The 19051-nt window shown below is 42.4% G+C and overlaps 1 protein-coding gene across 5 annotated transcripts in view; it reads right to left on the bottom strand.

Moving 5' to 3' along the window:
• Window positions 1–1726: 1726 nt before the first annotated feature.
• The window catches only part of ZNF541 (zinc finger protein 541), a 42973-nt gene continuing 25648 nt past the window's right edge, over window positions 1727–19051 (bottom strand). For 2 of the 5 annotated variants that reach the window (XM_030544462.1, XM_030544461.1), the window contains 5 exons: window positions 17622–17697; window positions 17006–17094; window positions 8990–9073; window positions 3746–3927; window positions 1727–2698 (listed from right to left, as the gene is read on the bottom strand). In XM_030544462.1, coding sequence (XP_030400322.1) covers window positions 2596–2698; window positions 3746–3927; window positions 8990–9073; window positions 17006–17094; window positions 17622–17697 — 534 coding nt within the window. In that variant the 3' untranslated portion in view covers window positions 1727–2595. Of the gene's footprint in view, window positions 2699–3745; window positions 3928–8989; window positions 9074–16372; window positions 16624–17005; window positions 17095–17621; window positions 17698–19051 lie in introns of those variants that run through there. The other 3 variants (XM_030544463.1, XR_003998065.1, XR_003998066.1) reach the window with 3 other exon arrangements.

The raw sequence follows: 19051 nt of genomic DNA, 5'->3' as shown, positions 1-19051 counted from the left end.
CCATGGGTGAGTATGTTTGTCAAGCCCTTGACCTGAACATTGCTGCTTTAGTAAAAGGCTCTACAAGAGCATTTTGACTAGTGTGAGGAAGGATTTCATCATCCAGCCTTGCAAAACAGCCACCAACCCAGCAACAAAATCTTTTTTCCAGTTCTCACATAATGATGGGTGGGGGGCAGGGGGGGAAACCCTAGTTATATTTGACTTGCTGTTCAAGCAAAAGAAATCCAATAACAATTCAACTTTGCAGTTTTGCAAGATTGTATTGCTTCTGCAAACAAAGAGATAGACAAAACCAGTGCAGTAATTTATGACCTGCTATGGTGCTTTAACATATTCTGAGATATTAACAGTGGGACTGCTAGACAGCTGATAAGATTTATGACAGATCAAACAGACCGTTAGTTCTGTTGCTGGATCTTGTGCTGCTCTCATCACTGTAGTATCTGAGTGTCTTCCAGTGATAAAATAAACAAGGGACTGACATGTCATGTGTGGCTCTCATTCCATTACTCTCCCCTGGGGGGAAACTACATGTGACTAAAAATAAAAGGAAGGAAGGCTGATGTGCTATATGTTATTATTTGTGATGGCTGGGTTGAAGAAGTGAGGTTTGTATTTGCATCTGAAAGTGGTGAGGTCTGAAGTAACTCTGAATTCCTGTGGAGGCAAATTCCACAGCTTTGGATGAGCCCTGAGAACGTTCTGTCTCCTGCACAAATTAGCTTCATCGTTCCAATAGACAATTCCAGTGTTCCAAAGAAGCTCTATTGACCTTTTCTTCCATTGTAATCTAAGCTAATAAAAAAAATTCCTTGGTATCACAGCCAATCTGAAGAAAACTAGTAAAAAACAAAATTCTGCTACGACTGGATCTGTTGTGCAATTAAGAAAAACCCTGCTCCATAATTTGCAGTTTCCAATTAACTAATATGTTCAGTTTACCCATGGGAATGTAAGACCTGCAAATTTGTTATTCACACAGAGGCTATTGGCTGCATGAAGTCCTTTTGTTTTAACTTAGCATTCTCTCTGCCTGAGAGAAGCCAGGCTTTTTATTAAACTCCAACCCATGTTAGTTTGTCCTTTACCCAGCCTCAGCTCACTGGACCTGTTACAGGTCTGTAAGGCACTTTAAGATCCAAGCAGCTATAGTAATGATAATGACTTCCCTGTATATTTCACCCACCAATGACTGTATGAAGCTGGCACAGCATATATTTAAGTACACAGATTCACAGACTCCAAGGCCAGAAAGGACCATTGTGATCATCTGGTCTGGCTTCCTGCATAACACAGGCCACAGAACTTCCCCAAAATAATTCCTAGAGCAGATCTCTTAGAAAAATATCCCATCTTGATTTAAAAATCATCAGTGATGGAGAATCCACCATGACCCCTTGGTAAGTTGTTCCACTGGTTAATTACTCTGACTGTTAAAAATTTACACCTGATTTCCAGTCTGAGTTGTCTAGCTTTAACTTGCAGCCTCTGGATCGTGTTATGCCTTTCTCTGCTAGATTGAAGAGCCCATTATTAATTACTGTTCCCCACCTAGGTACTCATAGATTGTAATCAAGTCATCCCTTAACATTCTCTTTGTTAAGTTAAATAAGACTGATTCTTTCAAATCTAATGTCTGTGTAGCATGCCCTGTTCTGCTCCACCAACATGGTATAACTAGTTTTGAAATAACCATTAAAAGCAGTATAACAACTTTTACAACTGGAGCTCAAGAACCCAATTTAATAAGCTATGCAGAGAGCACATACAAAATAACAATGCACGGATCATCGCAGGACTACATATTAAATCTGAAATGCAGGGCATGACCATCACGTTTCGGCAAAAAAGATATAAATACAATGGCAATTTCTCATTGATTTTCCTATTTTTGACTTCTTCTAACAGCAGCAACTGAACCCATAAACTTATGGTAAGAAACAAGGGCTATTCACATCCAACTTTTATTTTTAAATGGAGGCAAAAGGGCTTTTTTTTTTAATTTAACTAAAGCAGAAGTACAGAGCCTCTCATATTTGTACAACAGCTATTTTACAGTCATTAACAACTATATATTTTTTTCAACCATGCATAATTGTAATTCAGTGCCAGGCATGTATACTTAATTGAACACACACATCCCTTCTCTGTTAATGTAAGTAAAGAGCATTTAATGCCTTAATGTTTCTTTATAGTTAAACTTGACACCAACAATGTTATATTGATGCTAAACACTAAAAACATCCAAATAGGCTTTGGCATCCTACCAAATACAAACAGTTACAACTTTCCTTTCCGTACCTTCAAGTGGAGGTTTCTTTCCAGCCTCACCAGGTGCTGCTGCACTAGGAAAAACAGTGAGTGTTTTTTCTGCAGTGCCAACAATGGTATAAGCTGAAGTGTGGGCTGGGCACACTGTCATGTCAGCTAACCCTGCACAGAGCTGATCAGCAACTGATCAGATGCTAAAAAACATTTACATATTTTCCAAGCTTAGACAAGACTACCACCACTGATACCCCGCATGGTTTCCCAGTTACCATTGGAGAAGGTCAACGTGTGAGTTTGTTTCTTTCATCTTTGGCTCATTTTTTAATGTTTTATGGGCCATTTAATATGTATCAGCGGCTCCATCTGCTCCTGCACACGGTGGCATTTCATATGAGCATTCCGACTTTTTACCTTGTCGAACACCCTACAAGTTGACAGAAAATAAGGGCCAGTTGTTAGTTTTCTTAACAAGGCTAAATAAAATGGGATTCGCACAGAAAAGCTTTCCCCAGATAATGAGCAAAACAGACTCCCTTTATTTTTCCTCTTAATTTTTAGGTGTGCGGTGCACATGGACGTGAGGGACCAGCATATGGTGAGGTAAAGGTCAGTACTGTGGAAGCTTCCCCAGGCAGCTTTGCTATTGCACCTCAATCCTGACCAAAAGCACTGCTTGTTATTCTCCTCCCACAACCAGTTCTGCCAATACACCTCAGTCCCTAGCTGTAATACTTTCTCTTCCTTTTCAGTCCTGTTCCCACATCTCCTGAACAGGACCTACAAGTAATATTGCATTGTGGTAAAAGATGCATTTGTTTTATTATGAAAACAGATAGGAAAATAGACCTACAAGGAAAGGGAGATGATCACAGATGAGCTGGCAACAGCCAAAGGACCTATGTCCTTTTAATCATACAATTCTCCCACAATATCAATGGCAGCCATGGAGCTAAACTCCCAAATCTCTTTAAAAATGTAGGGGGGGCTAGCCTACAGATGAAACCAGATATGCATCTACAGCTTCAGGGTTCATTAATTTAAAGGGACAATAAGTAACCATTGTAAAAAATCACCTTTTTATCGGAAATCATTTTGCCTTTTACAGTTAGAAATAACACCTAACATTACAACATGAAAGAGATTAGGGGGAAAAAACATCTTCCTTTATTTTTTCTTTGTGTACAGTTTTGTAGTTTCACTTTTGCCAATTTCCCATTTGTGTGGGTCTTTCATGATGAAATGAGGGCGAAAACTTTTTTTTAAACGTTATACGTGGTCATAAAATCACACAAATTGGCTAGGGGACTCAGAGAGAAATGCACCATGCATTTAACTCATTTTAAAAAAATCATTAGATTTTTGAAGTAAATGGTACTCCCTTAATTAAGAATGCTTTATTTATAAATACAAACTGAATTAAGCAGACATGTAGAAATCACTGAACAATACAAGATCCATAATAATGCCGTACCTTTCACACTCTTTACACGGAAATGCACCCTGATAGTCTGTGCTCCCAGGCTGGTCTGGAGTTCCCCTCTGACTGCAGGCTGGACTGTATGTCTTGTGTGATGCTTTTTTGTAATTCTTTGACTTTATCTTCATGTCTTGTCTAGGCAGATAACCATGCATTTTCTTTGGGCTGTATGCAATCTGCAAATTATGGAATATTTGTTAAAATAGCAATCTTTCCCCCTCAGAAAGGTTTATTATTGTGGTTGGATAGTTAAAAGGAATTGAAGTAAAAGAAAATTAACTCTAAACTTTTTAAAAGCCGCATGCATGTGCTTATACACATGCCATACACACTATGATACAGTGCAACCTCTCTCAGATCCTGATTCAGGAAAGCACTTCAGTCCATATTAAGACCCACTGACATGAACAGGAAAATGTATCCATGCTTACCTGAAAATTTCCTTTTATTGAATAGTAAGAAAATTTCTTTTAATTGAATAATCTGTTCATTCTAATAGACTGTCACGGGGTCCCCGGGCGATGCTCTGGAACTGCACCCCACCAAGCCAGTCAGGACTTTGGGGAGCCTCCTCTCCCTTGGAGCAGACTGTCTTCAGGGCAAGAAGCTCACATGGCTTCACCTTCCTTGGTCTGACCTTGGAGCATTCAGCATATGCCCCTCCGTGCGCTTCCCACAGCGAGCCCGCCCAGGCAGGGCCCTGGGGAAGCCAGAGGGTCCTGCACGCAACCCCACTTTGCAGTCAGACGTGACTCTCAGCCAGCCAGTAACACAGAGGTTTATTAGACGACAGGAACAGGGTCTAAAACAGAGCTTGTAGGTACTGCAAACCGGACCCCTCAGCCGGGTCCATTCTGGGGCCCAGCGAGCCAGACCTCCACATCTGCCCTCACTTCCCGTCCCCAGCCAGCTCCAAACTGAAACCCGCTCCAGTCCCTCCTTCTCTGCGGAGTTCCTTTCCCAGGCCAGGAGGTCACCTGACCACTTTGTTCTCCCACACCTTTAGCATCCCCTTGCAGGTGGGAAGGGCCCGGGCCATTAGTTGCCGGGAGACAGTGTCAGCCAGAAACTGAGGCACCCCCTACAGTATTCAGAGGAAGCATTAAGAACAGTCCCACTTCATCACACAGATCCATTACAATGGGTGCTTCAATCTGCTTGCAGGTGGGAGGCAGAACCAGACTGTGTTAAAAATACCTAGAGGAAAAAGCACAACAATTTCTCCTACTGCAAAAGATAGTAAATTCCACCTATTGACAACAAACCCAAATCACTGGACATCCATTTCCATCTCTATTCCGGACCATCTGTTGTCTCCAGGGTGGCCAGATCTGAAGACCTTATTATTTGAAGAAAGGAAATTTTCAGGTAACCATGGATAAATTTTCCGATTCTTCTTCATGCTAAGGTCCACACATCTGTTACAACAGATTTTCATAGCAGTGTGCCTCCAAGATAGGAAGCAGGATCATTCTTGAAATGTGGACATCTACTACGAAGTACACTGTATATAAATATCTCCTCCATTATCCCCTGGCACTGAGGTATGGAAAAGACTTCTCCCAAAAGAAAGGAAATGGCACTGAGTAAGACTGGATGACCAATATGCAGAACTTGATGAATTAAGGGTTGTCCAGTAGATCTCAGAACAGGAGATATGATTACTCTGTCCTGAGAGTGTCCATGTCCCTAAGGATTTGACTCTAATGCTTGACTGAAGGTGGCATATTTCTTGAATTTACTTAGAGTATGAATGTTCTAACAGTTCTGAGGACTACTGGTCTGAACGAAAGGTATGATACTAGGTCTGGTTAGAGTTAGTTTTTCATTTGAAGTTGGAAGCTTAATCTCTTTGGAGAAAGTGGCCATCATGAGGCTTACACTAATGGATAGGAAGAATGACACCTGCAAAAGGGTGATTCCATCTAGGTAGTGCTGTAAGGAACAGAATGAGGTTCAAAGGTTGAGCGATATCACCTTGCAGCACTGCGTGGTGAGGGGTTGAGGGAATCCTGCCTGGCCTGAGCTGTGAGGCAACCTGCTCTCTGCCCACAGAGCCGCACGAGCTCTCCAGAGAGATGCTTGATAAGTGGAGAAGCAAGAGACATGGACCCTTCCTCTGGCTTTTCTTGGCCTAACTCCCTCCCTGAAGCCTCCAAGGAACCAACGCCCCAGTAGGGGAAGTAGAGCTGAGATGGACAGTTTCTCCCCAAAATCCAGTGCAGCCCTGGAACACGGCTGGGAATTAGACAGACACATTATTAAGCCCAATTGTTGGTCTTAAAAATTTGAACAGAAGTTTGGAATTTCCCTCAGCAAAGCTGCAGCAGGGAGGCCAGGGGAGCCGCAGGCCATTGGCGGGGGACAGAATAAATTGGAGAGAATTTGAGGAGGTGAGCCATTCCCCTGCTGACAGGGACTGGCAGGCTTGGTTCTGCCACCCAGCTGCAAGCAGGCTGAAGCGCTCATTGTAAAGGATCTGTGGACTTTAGCACCAAGCAGCATGGGCCTGGTTCTTGTTTATGTCAAAGGCTCTTTACGCTGCTCTGGAACTTTAAAGGGGCCATAGTGTCAATGAGAATCAGGCTCAATGGGACTTCAGCATGTTTAAAATTAAGCTCATGCTTAAGTGCCTTCCTGAACATCGACGGACACAGACGTGTACTTTAGGCCCCAGGTCAGGAAAACCCTTCAGTCTTGTCTACAGTAATTTTTTTGCCACCACTGCCCGTGACAGCCCAGCTCCACCAATGGTAACAATGGCTGGAGTGCTCGTGTATTCAAGGCACTGCCAGATACCGATGTCTTAAGCATCATGTCATATAAACCTGCTTTGAGCAGGGTCAGACGTTATACACGGACCCCACTCTATACAAGTGCTCCCACTGTTGCTCACGCCAGTAGAGCTGACCCTGTAATAGCAGCTGAGAAACTGTTGTCAAAAAAACCTAGTTCAGAAACCTCTAAAATGCCCAGGCTGCCAGAGTGCATCAACTCCAGAACAATACTACCCTGATCCAGTCCTACAATTCAAAGGCCTGGTCCTGCAAGGCTTTGAGTGTCTTCTGCAAGGTTTAAAGAACACTTAATCTCACTGAAGTCCATAGGAGGTGAAGGGGGCTCAGCATGGTGTAGGATTGGAACCTATAGCATTAAAATTTCCCATCATTCAGTATCTCAGTGAAACCCTGTTTATCCAGTGTGTCTCAGAGATATCAAAAACACTGACAAAAAAGGGGAGTGTGCAAGAGGAGCGCAACCATGATTTGGATAAGGGAATTTTTGATGAGTTTGGTATGAATCCCACACACATACACCCCATCTGAGCCAAAAGGCATTGATGTCAAAGTGGGTCTTTGCTTTAACTTCAAATGGCTCTGGATTAGGCCCACCATCCTGACCAACTATCATTGTAAAAGGTTACGGTTAGTGGGCACAATTCTCTGCTGGTGCACACTGGCAGAGCACCACTGAGTTCAAAGGAATTGTGCTAATCTACACCGACAAAGAATATGACGCCAAGTCTTCTGTTGCCTGCTTCAACAGGATAAAGGAACCATTCCTGTATTTATTATTTAGAGCTTTAGGATTCCGTAGGCTACATATGACCCTTCAGATTATCATTTGCTTGGCATGAAGATACTATAGTCTAATCATTCTCACAGACTCTTGTTTTCTGCTGCTGTCTTACTTCTAGGACTGGTATTCATAAAGCATTGATTCCAGTGCTGAAAGCATAAATTCCGTCTTACTTCCTTACTTAACACACTTAAAAGGAACTCTTGTTAAACAAATAGTCCTGTTAAAGCCTACATTTTCCATGCACCAAGCTAACAGACACAATCACACTGCTGTGAATATATTTATAGCAAATATGAATTTGCCCAGTGAACTCTTTTGAACAGTGAATATCCAATAAAGAATAACTCCTGTAAATGAACTGGAAAAAAAAAAGCACAGATCTAGTAAATGATTACAAGTTATGTGTGCTATCATATTAGGTGAAGCTGTGTAGCCCAACTGTGCACCATCGCATAATCGGGCCTGCCAGGAATGAGGCTGGTCCTTCACCTCCTATTACCGGGTCCTCAAGGAAGAGTGTGAGTAGGTTAAGTGAAAGTACTTATAATAGAAATGTTGCCACCAGGAGTTTTGGAATTCTTTTACTGTTTTGCAGTTATAAGTTTCATTGCATTTCTTATTTTTATGTTAATGTCAATAAAGATTTTATCAATTTGGTATTGCCCTCAGTGTACATGTTCTTGGCAAGCAACCCAGAAGTCCTCTCCTGATATAGAACTCTCTGAGTTCCTGAACTCTGTAGTCTGAATTGGATAAGAACCTATAAATCTTCTGGTCAGATGCAATCAGTGGCGAGCCATAACTAACCCATCAAATTCAGGTCAACAACTGCAAAGCCCTCAAATGAAAAACCTGTTAAATGGCCACAGAACTATAAAAATAACAAACATTTAGGGTCAGAGTTTTAAGGATATTTAGGTACTTATTTGCATTTTCAAAAGCATCTAGGGATCTACTACCCATTGAAATTAATGGGTCCAGGTGCTTTTGAAAATTCAAATGGGCACTTAAATACCTTTAAAAATCCGGCCCGTGGTGCACTGAAGCTATGCACTCATCAAGTTTCTGCTGCAAAAATCTTGCTGGTAAATCTTATTCCCCACTTGCTGCTGTGAAACAATTCAGCAGTGTCATGTACTTAGGGTTTTTTTTTGCAGAATACTGGCACGTCAAAGATGGCACTGCCACATCATCAACAACAATTTTAATGCTGACAGCATTACTAACAAGGAGATAGGGATTATATTAGATGGTTAATTAGGAGCTAAGAGTTATCTTAATTTTCTTGTTTTAATTAGCAATGGTGTCATAAGGTCAAGAGCAAATATTGTTACATAACTTCCCTGCGAGAGTAATGAAAAATGTTAGGCATGGTATAACGTGCTAATCATTGAACAGGGTTTGTTTGAGATTTTTTGTAATATTATTCCATAGGTCTCTGCAAGTTAAACAAGGGAAGCAACAGAATATTAAATAGGAAGGTGTTTCCTGGAGGGAGCTTGCTGCACACATGAACTCCACATCTCCTAAGGCAATGGAAGATCTTTAAATTAAAGAGCTGAATCTCAGATTCCCCAAGCAGTTTTTTTCTACCTTTTTTTCTGTCTTTTCTACCTCATCCTTCTCTCTTCCTTGAACCTTTTTTCTATCACTTACTTTCGGTCGACTGAAGTCAAATTTTATTATTTTTTTCCAGATATAGTAATATTCAACACACTGGGACACATTCTTAGTCTGAATCTATTAGGAAAAAACAGAAGTAATCCACCATTAATATATCATAAGTAGTATAGTTATTTCTGCAAAAAGCAATAAAAAAACTGTCTGTGGATTTTTTTTTTCATTCCTGCCAACAATGGGTGTTCAGAAATCACAATGGTAGGGACTATGTTAGTACCTAGAAACATATATTTGTGATATAGGCTCATCCCAAGACTGGGAGCCAATCTGAGAGATTTAATTAATGTATGTTTGTAAAGTGCTCTGAGAGCCTTTAACACACCACCATGCTGCGATAAGCAGTGGTGCCTGAGCCTCATTATAAAAGAGAGGAGGCTGCTGACAAGGCATTCCCCTGGAAGGGCTCTGGGAGCAGTTTCCCACCTGGGTTGATTTGGTGACTTTCTTGGCAGGCTGAAAAAGGTGTGTGTTTGATAGGGGTTTTGGAGAAGGCTCAGAGTAAGCTTCCCAAAATGATGAATAGATGGAATGGATATTTCATAAGTGGCTGGCTAAGTTCCTGTTTGAATGATTATTTTAAAGCTGCTGGAATTTTCTTGTAATACTACTTATGCATTAGAGCAACCAGTGCCTTCTATGGGCATCATTTTATTAGAAAGAAAGAAAGAAAGAAAGAAAGAAAGAAAGAAAGAAAGAAAGAAAGAAAATGAATGAATGAGTGTTTGAATTCTAATGCGCAGAGGATTTGAAATGTAAGAGACACTGTAAATTGGTTAAGCATAAAATCTGATTGCCCCTGATAAGGAATGCTTTTTAAAAATACAATATTTAAACTCTTTATAGAAATCATAAAAATCACAGAAATCTAGGATGGGATGGGACCTCACTAGGTCATCCAGTCCAGTCCAATGCACTGAGGCAGGAGTAAGTATTATCTGGACCATCCCTGACTGATGTTTGTGTAAACTGTTCTTAAAAACTTCAAATGACAGAGATTCCACAATCTCTCCAGGTAATTTGTTCCAGTGCTTAACTACTCTAAGAGTAGGAATTTTTTCCTAATGTCTAACCTAAATCTCCTTTGCTGCAATTTAAGCCCATTACATCTTGTCATGTCCTCAGTGGATAAGGAGAACAATTGATCACTCGCCTCTTTACTACTTTAAGATAGTTATCATGTCCCACACAGTCTTCTCTTCTGCAGACTAAACAAACCCAGTTTTTTCAATCTTTCCTTGTAGCTCATGTTTTCTAGACCTTTAATCATTTTTGTTGCTCTCCTCTGGACTTTCTTTAATTTGTTCACATCATTCTTGATATGTGCTGCTCAGAACTGGACAGAGTACTCCAGTTGAGGCCTTATCAGCATAGAGTGGAGCAGAATGATTACTTCTCGAGTCTTGTTTACAACACTCCTGCTAATATATTCCAGAATGCGGTTTGCATTTTTTGCAATAGTATTACATTGTTGACTCTATTTAGTTTGTGATCCACTATCACCCACAGACACCTTTCTGCAGGACTCCTTCCTAGGCAGTCATTTCCTATTCTGTATTTGTGCAACTGATTAATCCTTCCTAACTATAGTACTTTGCATTTGTCTTTACTGAATTTCATCCTATTTATTTCAGACCATTTCTCCAGTTTGTCAAGATCATTTTGAATTCTACTCCTATCCTCCAAAGGGCTTGCAACCCTTCCCAGCTTGATATCTGCAAATTTTATAAGTGTACTCCCTATGCCATTATCCAAATCATTTATGAAAATGATTTCCTCAAATCCCCACCCTGGCCCCACCTCTTCCCCAAGCATGCCGCATTCCTCCTCCTCTCCCCTCCCTCCCAGCACTTGCTGTGTGAAACAGCTCTTTCGCGGCGCAAGCACTGGGAGATGGGGGGGAAAGTGGGCATGCAGCATGCTCAGGGGAGGAGGCATAGGTAAGCTAGGCGGGGAGGTGGGGAATTGTGGGTGCAGAGCACCCACCAATTTTTCACTGTGGGTGCTCCAGTCCCAAAGCACCCACATGGTCAGCATCTATGGACAGATCCCTGTGCATCACGTAACATGCAGTATGCAAGTCACAGTAACAGCATGCACATGGGAGAAGGGTGCCCTCTTTCAAAACACATCACTGCAAACACTACAGTAGTTTGCTGCAAACTGAGGGTGTAGCATTCTTGGAAGGTATTGTTGGGTCTAAACTTTTGGTGAACTTTGGAGCCAAAAAAAACCACCCAGACTGGCCGTCTCTGCATAATCCTTTCTGAACCTTTTTTTTGAACAAAGCACTGACCTGCAAACTACTCATGACACCCCCTTCCTCAAGTAGCCATTAGCCTTCATCTCTATGCATTTACTTGTTAAACTTGCTTTTCCTGTAAAATCTTGATTGATTATGCATGACCATTATCTTTTATTAATCACTTTGTTTACTTCTGTGTATAAATATTTATGCTCACCCCTAATAAAGGGGCCACACTTATTCTAAAGCTTTTGGGGTAGTGTGAGCCCGTTGATCAATGCATTGCTGTCTGGTCTCTGACAGAATTGTGTGCCCAAATTCCAACTCCGCACGAACTTGGGTGTTGGAGAGGTGAGTGAGGACTTGCTTTATTACCTAACAGTATCCCATGTTCCTTTATTTTGCTGTTGAACAGTGTGCATTCTGGGATTTTTCTCGCTATGCATTGCGGGATGCATAGTGGAAACCAGATGAGTTCAAATTTTTACAAAATCCCATGATTCATCTGTCTCTGCCCTGTGCTTCCTTTGTGGGTGGGCTAGCATCAGTTCTGAATTGCTGTTAGCCAAAATGGACCCATCAATGCTCCGTGCTGCTATTCTGTCAACCTCAAATAGGCAGAAGCTGCTTGTGTGCTCAGCACACAAAACTGGATTAACTAGCTTTGGACTTTGTTTGCCTCAACACTGGGCAGATGATGTGGCAGCTGCAGCAGCTTCTCCAGCAGCAGAAGAGTCTTCAGTGGTGGGGATTAGGGAACTGGGACATGGATGAGAAAGAAATGGAAGACACTCAGCAAGTGATAGAAAAGGACTGGTTCTTGGAGCAGTTTCACAGCATGTAGCCCCATTTCTGGGCTCAGAAAACAAGCACAGATTGGTGGGAAAGGATTGTTCTGCACAACTGGGATGACCAGCAGTGACAAGAGAATTTCAGGTTGGGGAATGCAGCCTTTTTGGAGATATGTGCTGAACTAATGATAGAGCTGCAGCGGCAGTGTACCAGCATGTGATGCCTCATACTTGCAGAAGAAGCAGGTCACCAAGGCCATCTGGAAACTGGCCACCTCCGAATGCTACTGGTCCGCATCTAATCAATTCAGTGTGGAGAGATCCACCATCAGGCTCATGAAGGTCTGTGATGCGATGCCTTGGAAGAGGTACTATTGCACCGGGTTATAAAGCTTGGTAATGCTCAGGTTATCAATGGCTTTGTACATATGGGATTCCCACACTGTAGTGGGGCAGTTGATGGGACCTGTGTGCCTATTGTTTGCCCCTCACACTAGGGCTTGGTGCTGACAAACAGAAACGGGTATTTCTCCATGACACTCCAAGGGCTTGTTAACCACTGTGGCAGGTTTACAAACTTAAATGCAAGGTAGTTTGGAAGGGCCCCCGATGCCAGGATCTTTCGGAACTCAGCTCTATTTAACGCAATGGAGAAATCACTGTTTGCCCACAAAAACACTATGGACATTAATGGTGTGGATTTTACTCCAGTTATCTTGGAGACTCAGCTAATCCTCTGCTTCCCTGGTTAATGAAGCTATTCACAGGCTGCTTGAACAGAAGGAAGGAACTATTTAACTACCACCACAGTAGTTGCACAATGACAGTGGAGTGTGCATTCGGCTGTCTGAAAGGGAGATGGCGCTGTTTGTTGAATAGGTTGGAAGCAACAGAAAAAAGCATCCTAAAGATTACAGCAGCAAGTTGTATTTTGCACTATATTTGTGAGAGTAAGGGAGAAAGCCTTAGTGATGGGTGGCAGGTTTAGGTGCAAAGACTTACTCAGCAGTTTGAGCAGTCAGTGAGGTATCCACTAGAAAAAACAAATAGCCAGGCAATATTGTCTGGGATGCCTTTTGTTGTTCTCTTAAGTCTCGGGCCTGAAATTGTGCAGCTGCACATCCAGCTGTTAATGGGGGGTGGGAAAGTGTTGGAAGGTTTTTGTGCATGGGAAGCGGAAGTGCAACCCTGTGGCAATCCCTATTTAAACGGGCTCTTTGCCTACATGTTTATGTAAAAACCTAATAATGATTTTCTATGTGAAATGAGCTGTCAACTCCTTACGAATGACGTTTTCAAGGTTTCATCTTGAAATGGTAATGAAAAATGTTTTTAATTATGAAACGATATATTAAAACACAGTCTATTATCTAACTACAAAGAACCCTTTATTTTAAATAGCAGCAAAACAGAACAGCACAGCACAACAGTACAGGGCAAGACACCACACATGCAGCAGAGGGGCTTAAAGTCACAGGCAAGTATTTGCCTTGGCTCTAGCTCTTCTTCTTGTTCCTAGGCCTTCTGGTATTGAGTGGCAAGGCTTGAAGTTACCAGGGCGATAGAGAGCTCAAAAGGGCTGGTGTCCCAGCTGGCACCGTTCTCAGTTCCCTGAGCTTGCGTCTGTGAAGAAAATGGCCTATGGGAGCCCTGCTTCAGGGTTACTGCAGGGAGGAGTTAATGTGGTTCCCAGCAGCCTGTATTATCCAGGGGCTGCATAACATGGCTGGGTATTGGTTTACAGTACTGCATTGCCAGCTGCCCTAACGGTGACATGCGCTGCAGCAGGGCACTTTGGCTTAGTGTTGCCTCCAGGAGTTGCTTCTCCATGTCCCTGTCTTTTTCCATACTGGTTTTGTCCATGCCAATGAGATCCCTGGAAACTGCCATCCTGCCTTTGTCCACTGCAACAATCTCCCTGTAGAGCAGCTTGTCTGATTCTCTCTCCATCCTCAAATGCTGCCTCCACCTCGCCGCTATTTTAAATGATGTGTGCGAATATTTCGTTGTGAGTTTTCCATTTTCTCTCCCACAGGTTAGCCAACTGCTCAGCCGTTGGTAAAAGCCCTTCTCCTTGAGGGTCTGTCCAGTGCACATGCAATGGTTGCGGGAGTTAACAAATTCACAAGCAATTACTGTTCATATTCCAGTGAGGCTGTGATAGCATTTTTCTTATATGCATATCTGGATTTCCCTGCCTGACATTCTCCCCCGTCTCAGGAGAACCTCAGCCATGGTAAGTGGTGTGTGTAATGGCATTTTTGTCTGTGTAATGTATGCTGTTTGACTGCGCCTTGGATGCTGGCCAGGAGGGGAGACGGAGCTAAGGTTAGGAATGATGTTCCCAGTCTGGCTTTGGAGTTCTGCTGTGCCTTGGTGTTGCTTATATGGTGTTTGTAAGGAGAGTGCGGGTCGAATCTGGAGGTGAGCTGGATAGTAATACCCTCTATCTCCCCTTTAGGCTGTCCTGACTCTGGATGACCCAAGGCAGTTGACGAGGAGGCAGAGAATGGACTTACTCAAAAACACAAAGGACACACCAGTGAGATGCGCAGTCAAGTTATTCACCAAGATGGTCCCCCAGAAGTGCTGCAGGAGTGAAAGGGAATCGCAAACTATACTAGGGATAGTGCAGCTCTTCCTCATAATCAACAAACAACAACTGAGCAATTTCTCACTCTTACATTTTGCTTTATCTCCCCTGCATGGGAAGACATGGTGAAAGTGCAGAGAAAAACTGATAGGGTTCTGCAATGATTGCCTGAAGCATTTGCTTTTACCAGTCGAGCTCTATGTAAGCCTATGAAAAGCTGTTAAGAGTTTTGCTATCCTCACAGCAAAGCTTTTTTACTGTGAAAATGTGTGTTACAAGGCATTTATACTTCAGCAGGGAATAGTACTCTTTGTAGCTTTATGGGCATGCAATGTGCATGTCTACCCCATACAAAGTGAAAACGCTAACCACACTGTTTTTCCTGTAATCATTGTCTCAATAAACTTTTGCAGTTTGGACAAAAGAATGTTTTCATTATTTGAATCTGCCATGGGAGGTGGGTGGCGTGGAGGCTGAAGCTGCACCATGCTGTCAATCATCATTTTGAGCTGGAGAATGGGGTTGGGGGGGGGTCACTGGTATGGATAGCTGAGGGATGGGCATATGCCTTCCATAGCGTGGGCCTGAAAATGGTTGGTAGTCAGGGTTTCAGCATAAGATAAGAGATCAACTGCCCAGCCGGAGTCACTGCCATTTTGGTAAGGCATATGGGGGAGGGGAGAATAGATAGCAAGGGCTGATGGAGGGAGGCAGGGATCTGGGACTTGCATCCACCTACAATGGCTGCAGACATGGGGCACCCAGAACAGAAGCCGGCACAGCAGTATAGCTTAACAATAATACATTAAAACTTATATATTAAATTATTAGTAATTTTTAAAAACCATACATGCAAGCTTCCCTCCATAGGATCAGCCCCCTCCATCCTGGTCTGGGAACCATGGTTGGTTGCAGCAAGGCATGATTCAGGCTTGCTTGCTTTCTGGCTGACATCAGGGTGTGAGTCTTGAAGGGACCCTAGCTTTCCAGGGAGATCTCTTCACTGGCCTCCTCATGCTCATCTTCCGATGACTCATGTTGATCTTGCCAGTCATCCTCGGAGGGGGGTGGGACGGAGAAAGTAAGCAGCAGGATCCACAAACTGCATGGGTTGGGTGGTCATGTAGTTATGTAAAATCCTGTCCAGCTCCTCAAAATCTGGACAAGTTACATGTCCCTTGCCAGACTTTTTCCTTTATTGGGCCAACTTTTGTTGGTGAGAGAGACAAGCTTTCAAATTGACAAAAAGCTCTTCTAAGCTTGTCTCTCTCACCAACAGAAGTTGTTCAATAAAATATTACCTCACTCACCTTGTCTTTCTAATATCCTGGGATTAACATGGCTATAACACTGCATATAACAGATATCTTCCAGTCAACTCTTGTTTTAGCATAGGTCCTCCTGACCTGTTTGCTCTTTATCTGGCACTTTTTGTCATCAAGGTCATGGCCCCTTGAGGACATCTGCCTAGCAATGTCGATAAGTTCTTTATTCTGGTAGCTGGCCATATGAGCTTCCTGCATTGATGCTTCTCCCCAGATGGCGATGAAGTGAAGTCTCAGCTCAGCTCCAAGCAACTGCTCGAGGCATGTTGTAAGGGGTCTGGAGTATTATTGCAGCTACTGTGATGCAGTGGAGTCGCATCACAGGCGCAATTAACATATGCGATTTTAACTATATGTGCTCAACAAAACAAAACAAAACAGAGAAAAATAATAATTTAAATACTGTACCTGTAGTGCAGGCAATTTCGCCCGACATTCCACTCGATAAGCGTTTGACTAAACGCAATTTTCGCCTTACGTGCTGACTTCAGAACCTAATCCCCGTGTAAGATGTGACTCCCCTGTATACTCAAATCCAGGTGCAAAAGGACAAAATCTGGCACCTTTCCAGTTTATAAATGGAAGAGAACATCTCACCAAACTGACCCCAGAGCTGGGGAGAGCACATAGGCCGCTTGTGTGGGATATCTGTTGGAAAACTGCCAAAGTAGTCAATATATCAGATGAACTTGAACTGCAGCAAAGTTATTTTACTCTGAAAAAGGACTTCCGAGTTCACGATAAACACGTCCATGTGCTACGTTGGGTGTACACAAAGATTTTCAAACCAGATTAATTTGACTTAATCCAGTTTAAATTACCTGTGTAGACAAGTCCTTTGCCTACTCTCTCTGAACCCCTCAGACAAACAAATTTCATCTATAATTCTTTTTTTTTAACTTGCTTCTGATTCTTTTTGGGAAACATCAAAAACACTTCAAAAACATTTTAGCTCTGAAAAAGAGTCTACAAATAACTCCTTTAATTAATTCTCGAAGGAGCTTTAGCAATCTGAAAAAACCCTCTGCCTAAATGTCTTACCTTCTTCTGTATCAGGTAAAAATCTTTCTTATGTAGGCAAAAAGCCTTTTTAAACAACTGCTTCTCAACAGGTGTCCATACATCTGAACCTAATGGTAATAAGATGCAAATTATTAGATCACATAGCATGCTTAATGGACCATCGCACTTACAAAATTAAAACAGTTGATTATTAATGTATACATTTTTCTCTCAGGGAAACTTAATTCCAACCTATCAAAAACAGTAATCAGTAATACGTTGGAAAAGTCTGAAAAACTCAAATCACTACTGACACAGGAAATACCATATACTATAAAACATATGCACCGTTGAAAAGAATACCACACAATAGCAAGCATCTGTCATTGCCATGTTTCAGCATACTTCTCCCATTGGGTGTCACTAAAGAGTCATGCTGTCACAAGGGAACTGAACATAAGAAAACAGTGTAAACAATACTCAGATTGACAAGGTGATCGCATTTTCTAGCAAGAATCTCTTGTTTATAGTTTTTAAAGTGCTTGCATTTTTAAAGCAGAAAATTAAAGGCAAATCACAGTGTTATCTAATTATTGTATGTCTATTAGCATCCCAGTTCACTGGTCCTGAACTACAGGTTTTGTTTTTAATTTACCTGAGTAACAATAGTCAGCAAGTGGGTGGGATGGAGCTTTCTGAGGTCCTCTAAACAGCAGCATCTCTAGGGCCTCCTGCAACAATTTAATCCAGAAAGTAATCAGAGCCCTCAAAAGAGAAGCAGGGAGGTAAATTCTGCTCTCAGCTATGCTGATGTAAATCCACTGACTTTAGTGATTCATGCCAGCATCCCTGAGAGAAGAATTTGCTCATGTTGGCAATGCTAATGTAATATAATGCTCCCTAGGGGTCTGATCCAAATCCCATTGAAGTCCATGGGAGTCTGTCCACTGATTTCAATGGCTTTAGATCAGGCCTCAAGCTTAAAAAGAAAAAATACATATTGTGCAAACATCTTGTACAGAAAAGTAGCAGCATCCTGCCACATTAGGGGAGTTGTTTGTCCTGTGCTTCAGTCATTTTGTGCCACATATGCCAACGCATAGCAGTTACACTGCAACCATAAGACCACCCCCAGCCAGGGACACTCCAGGCTTATGAGCCTTCTCTGCCTGGAACTAAGACAGACTACTCCCCCGCAGCAATTCCCTGCACAGAAAAAGTATGGGGCATCTGGGGCACACTGCAGGAAGGAGGATGTGGCCAGAGTGTTCCACAATAGCCACTGTACCTGGGCCACAAATTAGTGCAAGCCCCAAGGCTGTTCTAACCTGTGCGTTAGGTGAACCAGTAAGCCCCTGGGGGACGCACTGCCTCCCTTCTCAGTCCTTGCACTAGGCTCAGCACTGGCTCAGAGATGACTCGGCCCTAAGCCAGTAGACCTTGGAGAGGTTTGCCATTTACTTCAATAGCAGCAGGACCAGATCCTAAGTGTGTTGGTTACCATAAGAAGGAGGACATGATAAAAGGCTGTTATAAAGAAGACAAAGATCAAACATTCTCTATATCCACTGAGGGTAGGACAAGAAGTAATTGGCTTAGTTTACAGCTAAACAGATTTAGGTTAGATATTAGGAAAAACTTTAACTATAAGGATAGTTAAGCATCGGAACAGGTTACCAAGGGAGGTTATTAAATTCCTGTCCTTGCAAGTTTTTAAGAACAGGTTAGATAAATACCTGCCAGGGATGGTCTAGGTATACTTAACCCTGCTTCAGCACAGGTAGATGGACTAGGTAGGTGACCTCTTGAGGTCTCTTCCAGCCCTAAATTTCTATAATTGTACGTAATCATAAACAAACAAGAGAAAATATATTGCTGCAGATCAAACAAATAATCCAGTGCTCTTCATATGGCTTCCCTCACAGATGGGCATTGAGGCACTGACCCAAAAAAAGGCTTTGATGGTTTAACTTACACTGTCATACAAAGAGATACTGTAAAGACTGGGACTGTTTACCTTGGAAAGGAGATGAATAAGAGGGAACATGATAAAAGTCTATAAAATAATAAATGGCAAACAGAAGG

The sequence above is a fragment of the Gopherus evgoodei genome, unplaced genomic scaffold (assembly GCF_007399415.2).
Source record: "Gopherus evgoodei ecotype Sinaloan lineage unplaced genomic scaffold, rGopEvg1_v1.p scaffold_34_arrow_ctg1, whole genome shotgun sequence".
NCBI lineage: Eukaryota > Metazoa > Chordata > Testudines > Testudinidae > Gopherus > Gopherus evgoodei.
The sequence above is the reverse complement of the archived record's forward strand: the minus strand, read 5'-3'. Positions and strand labels throughout refer to the sequence as shown.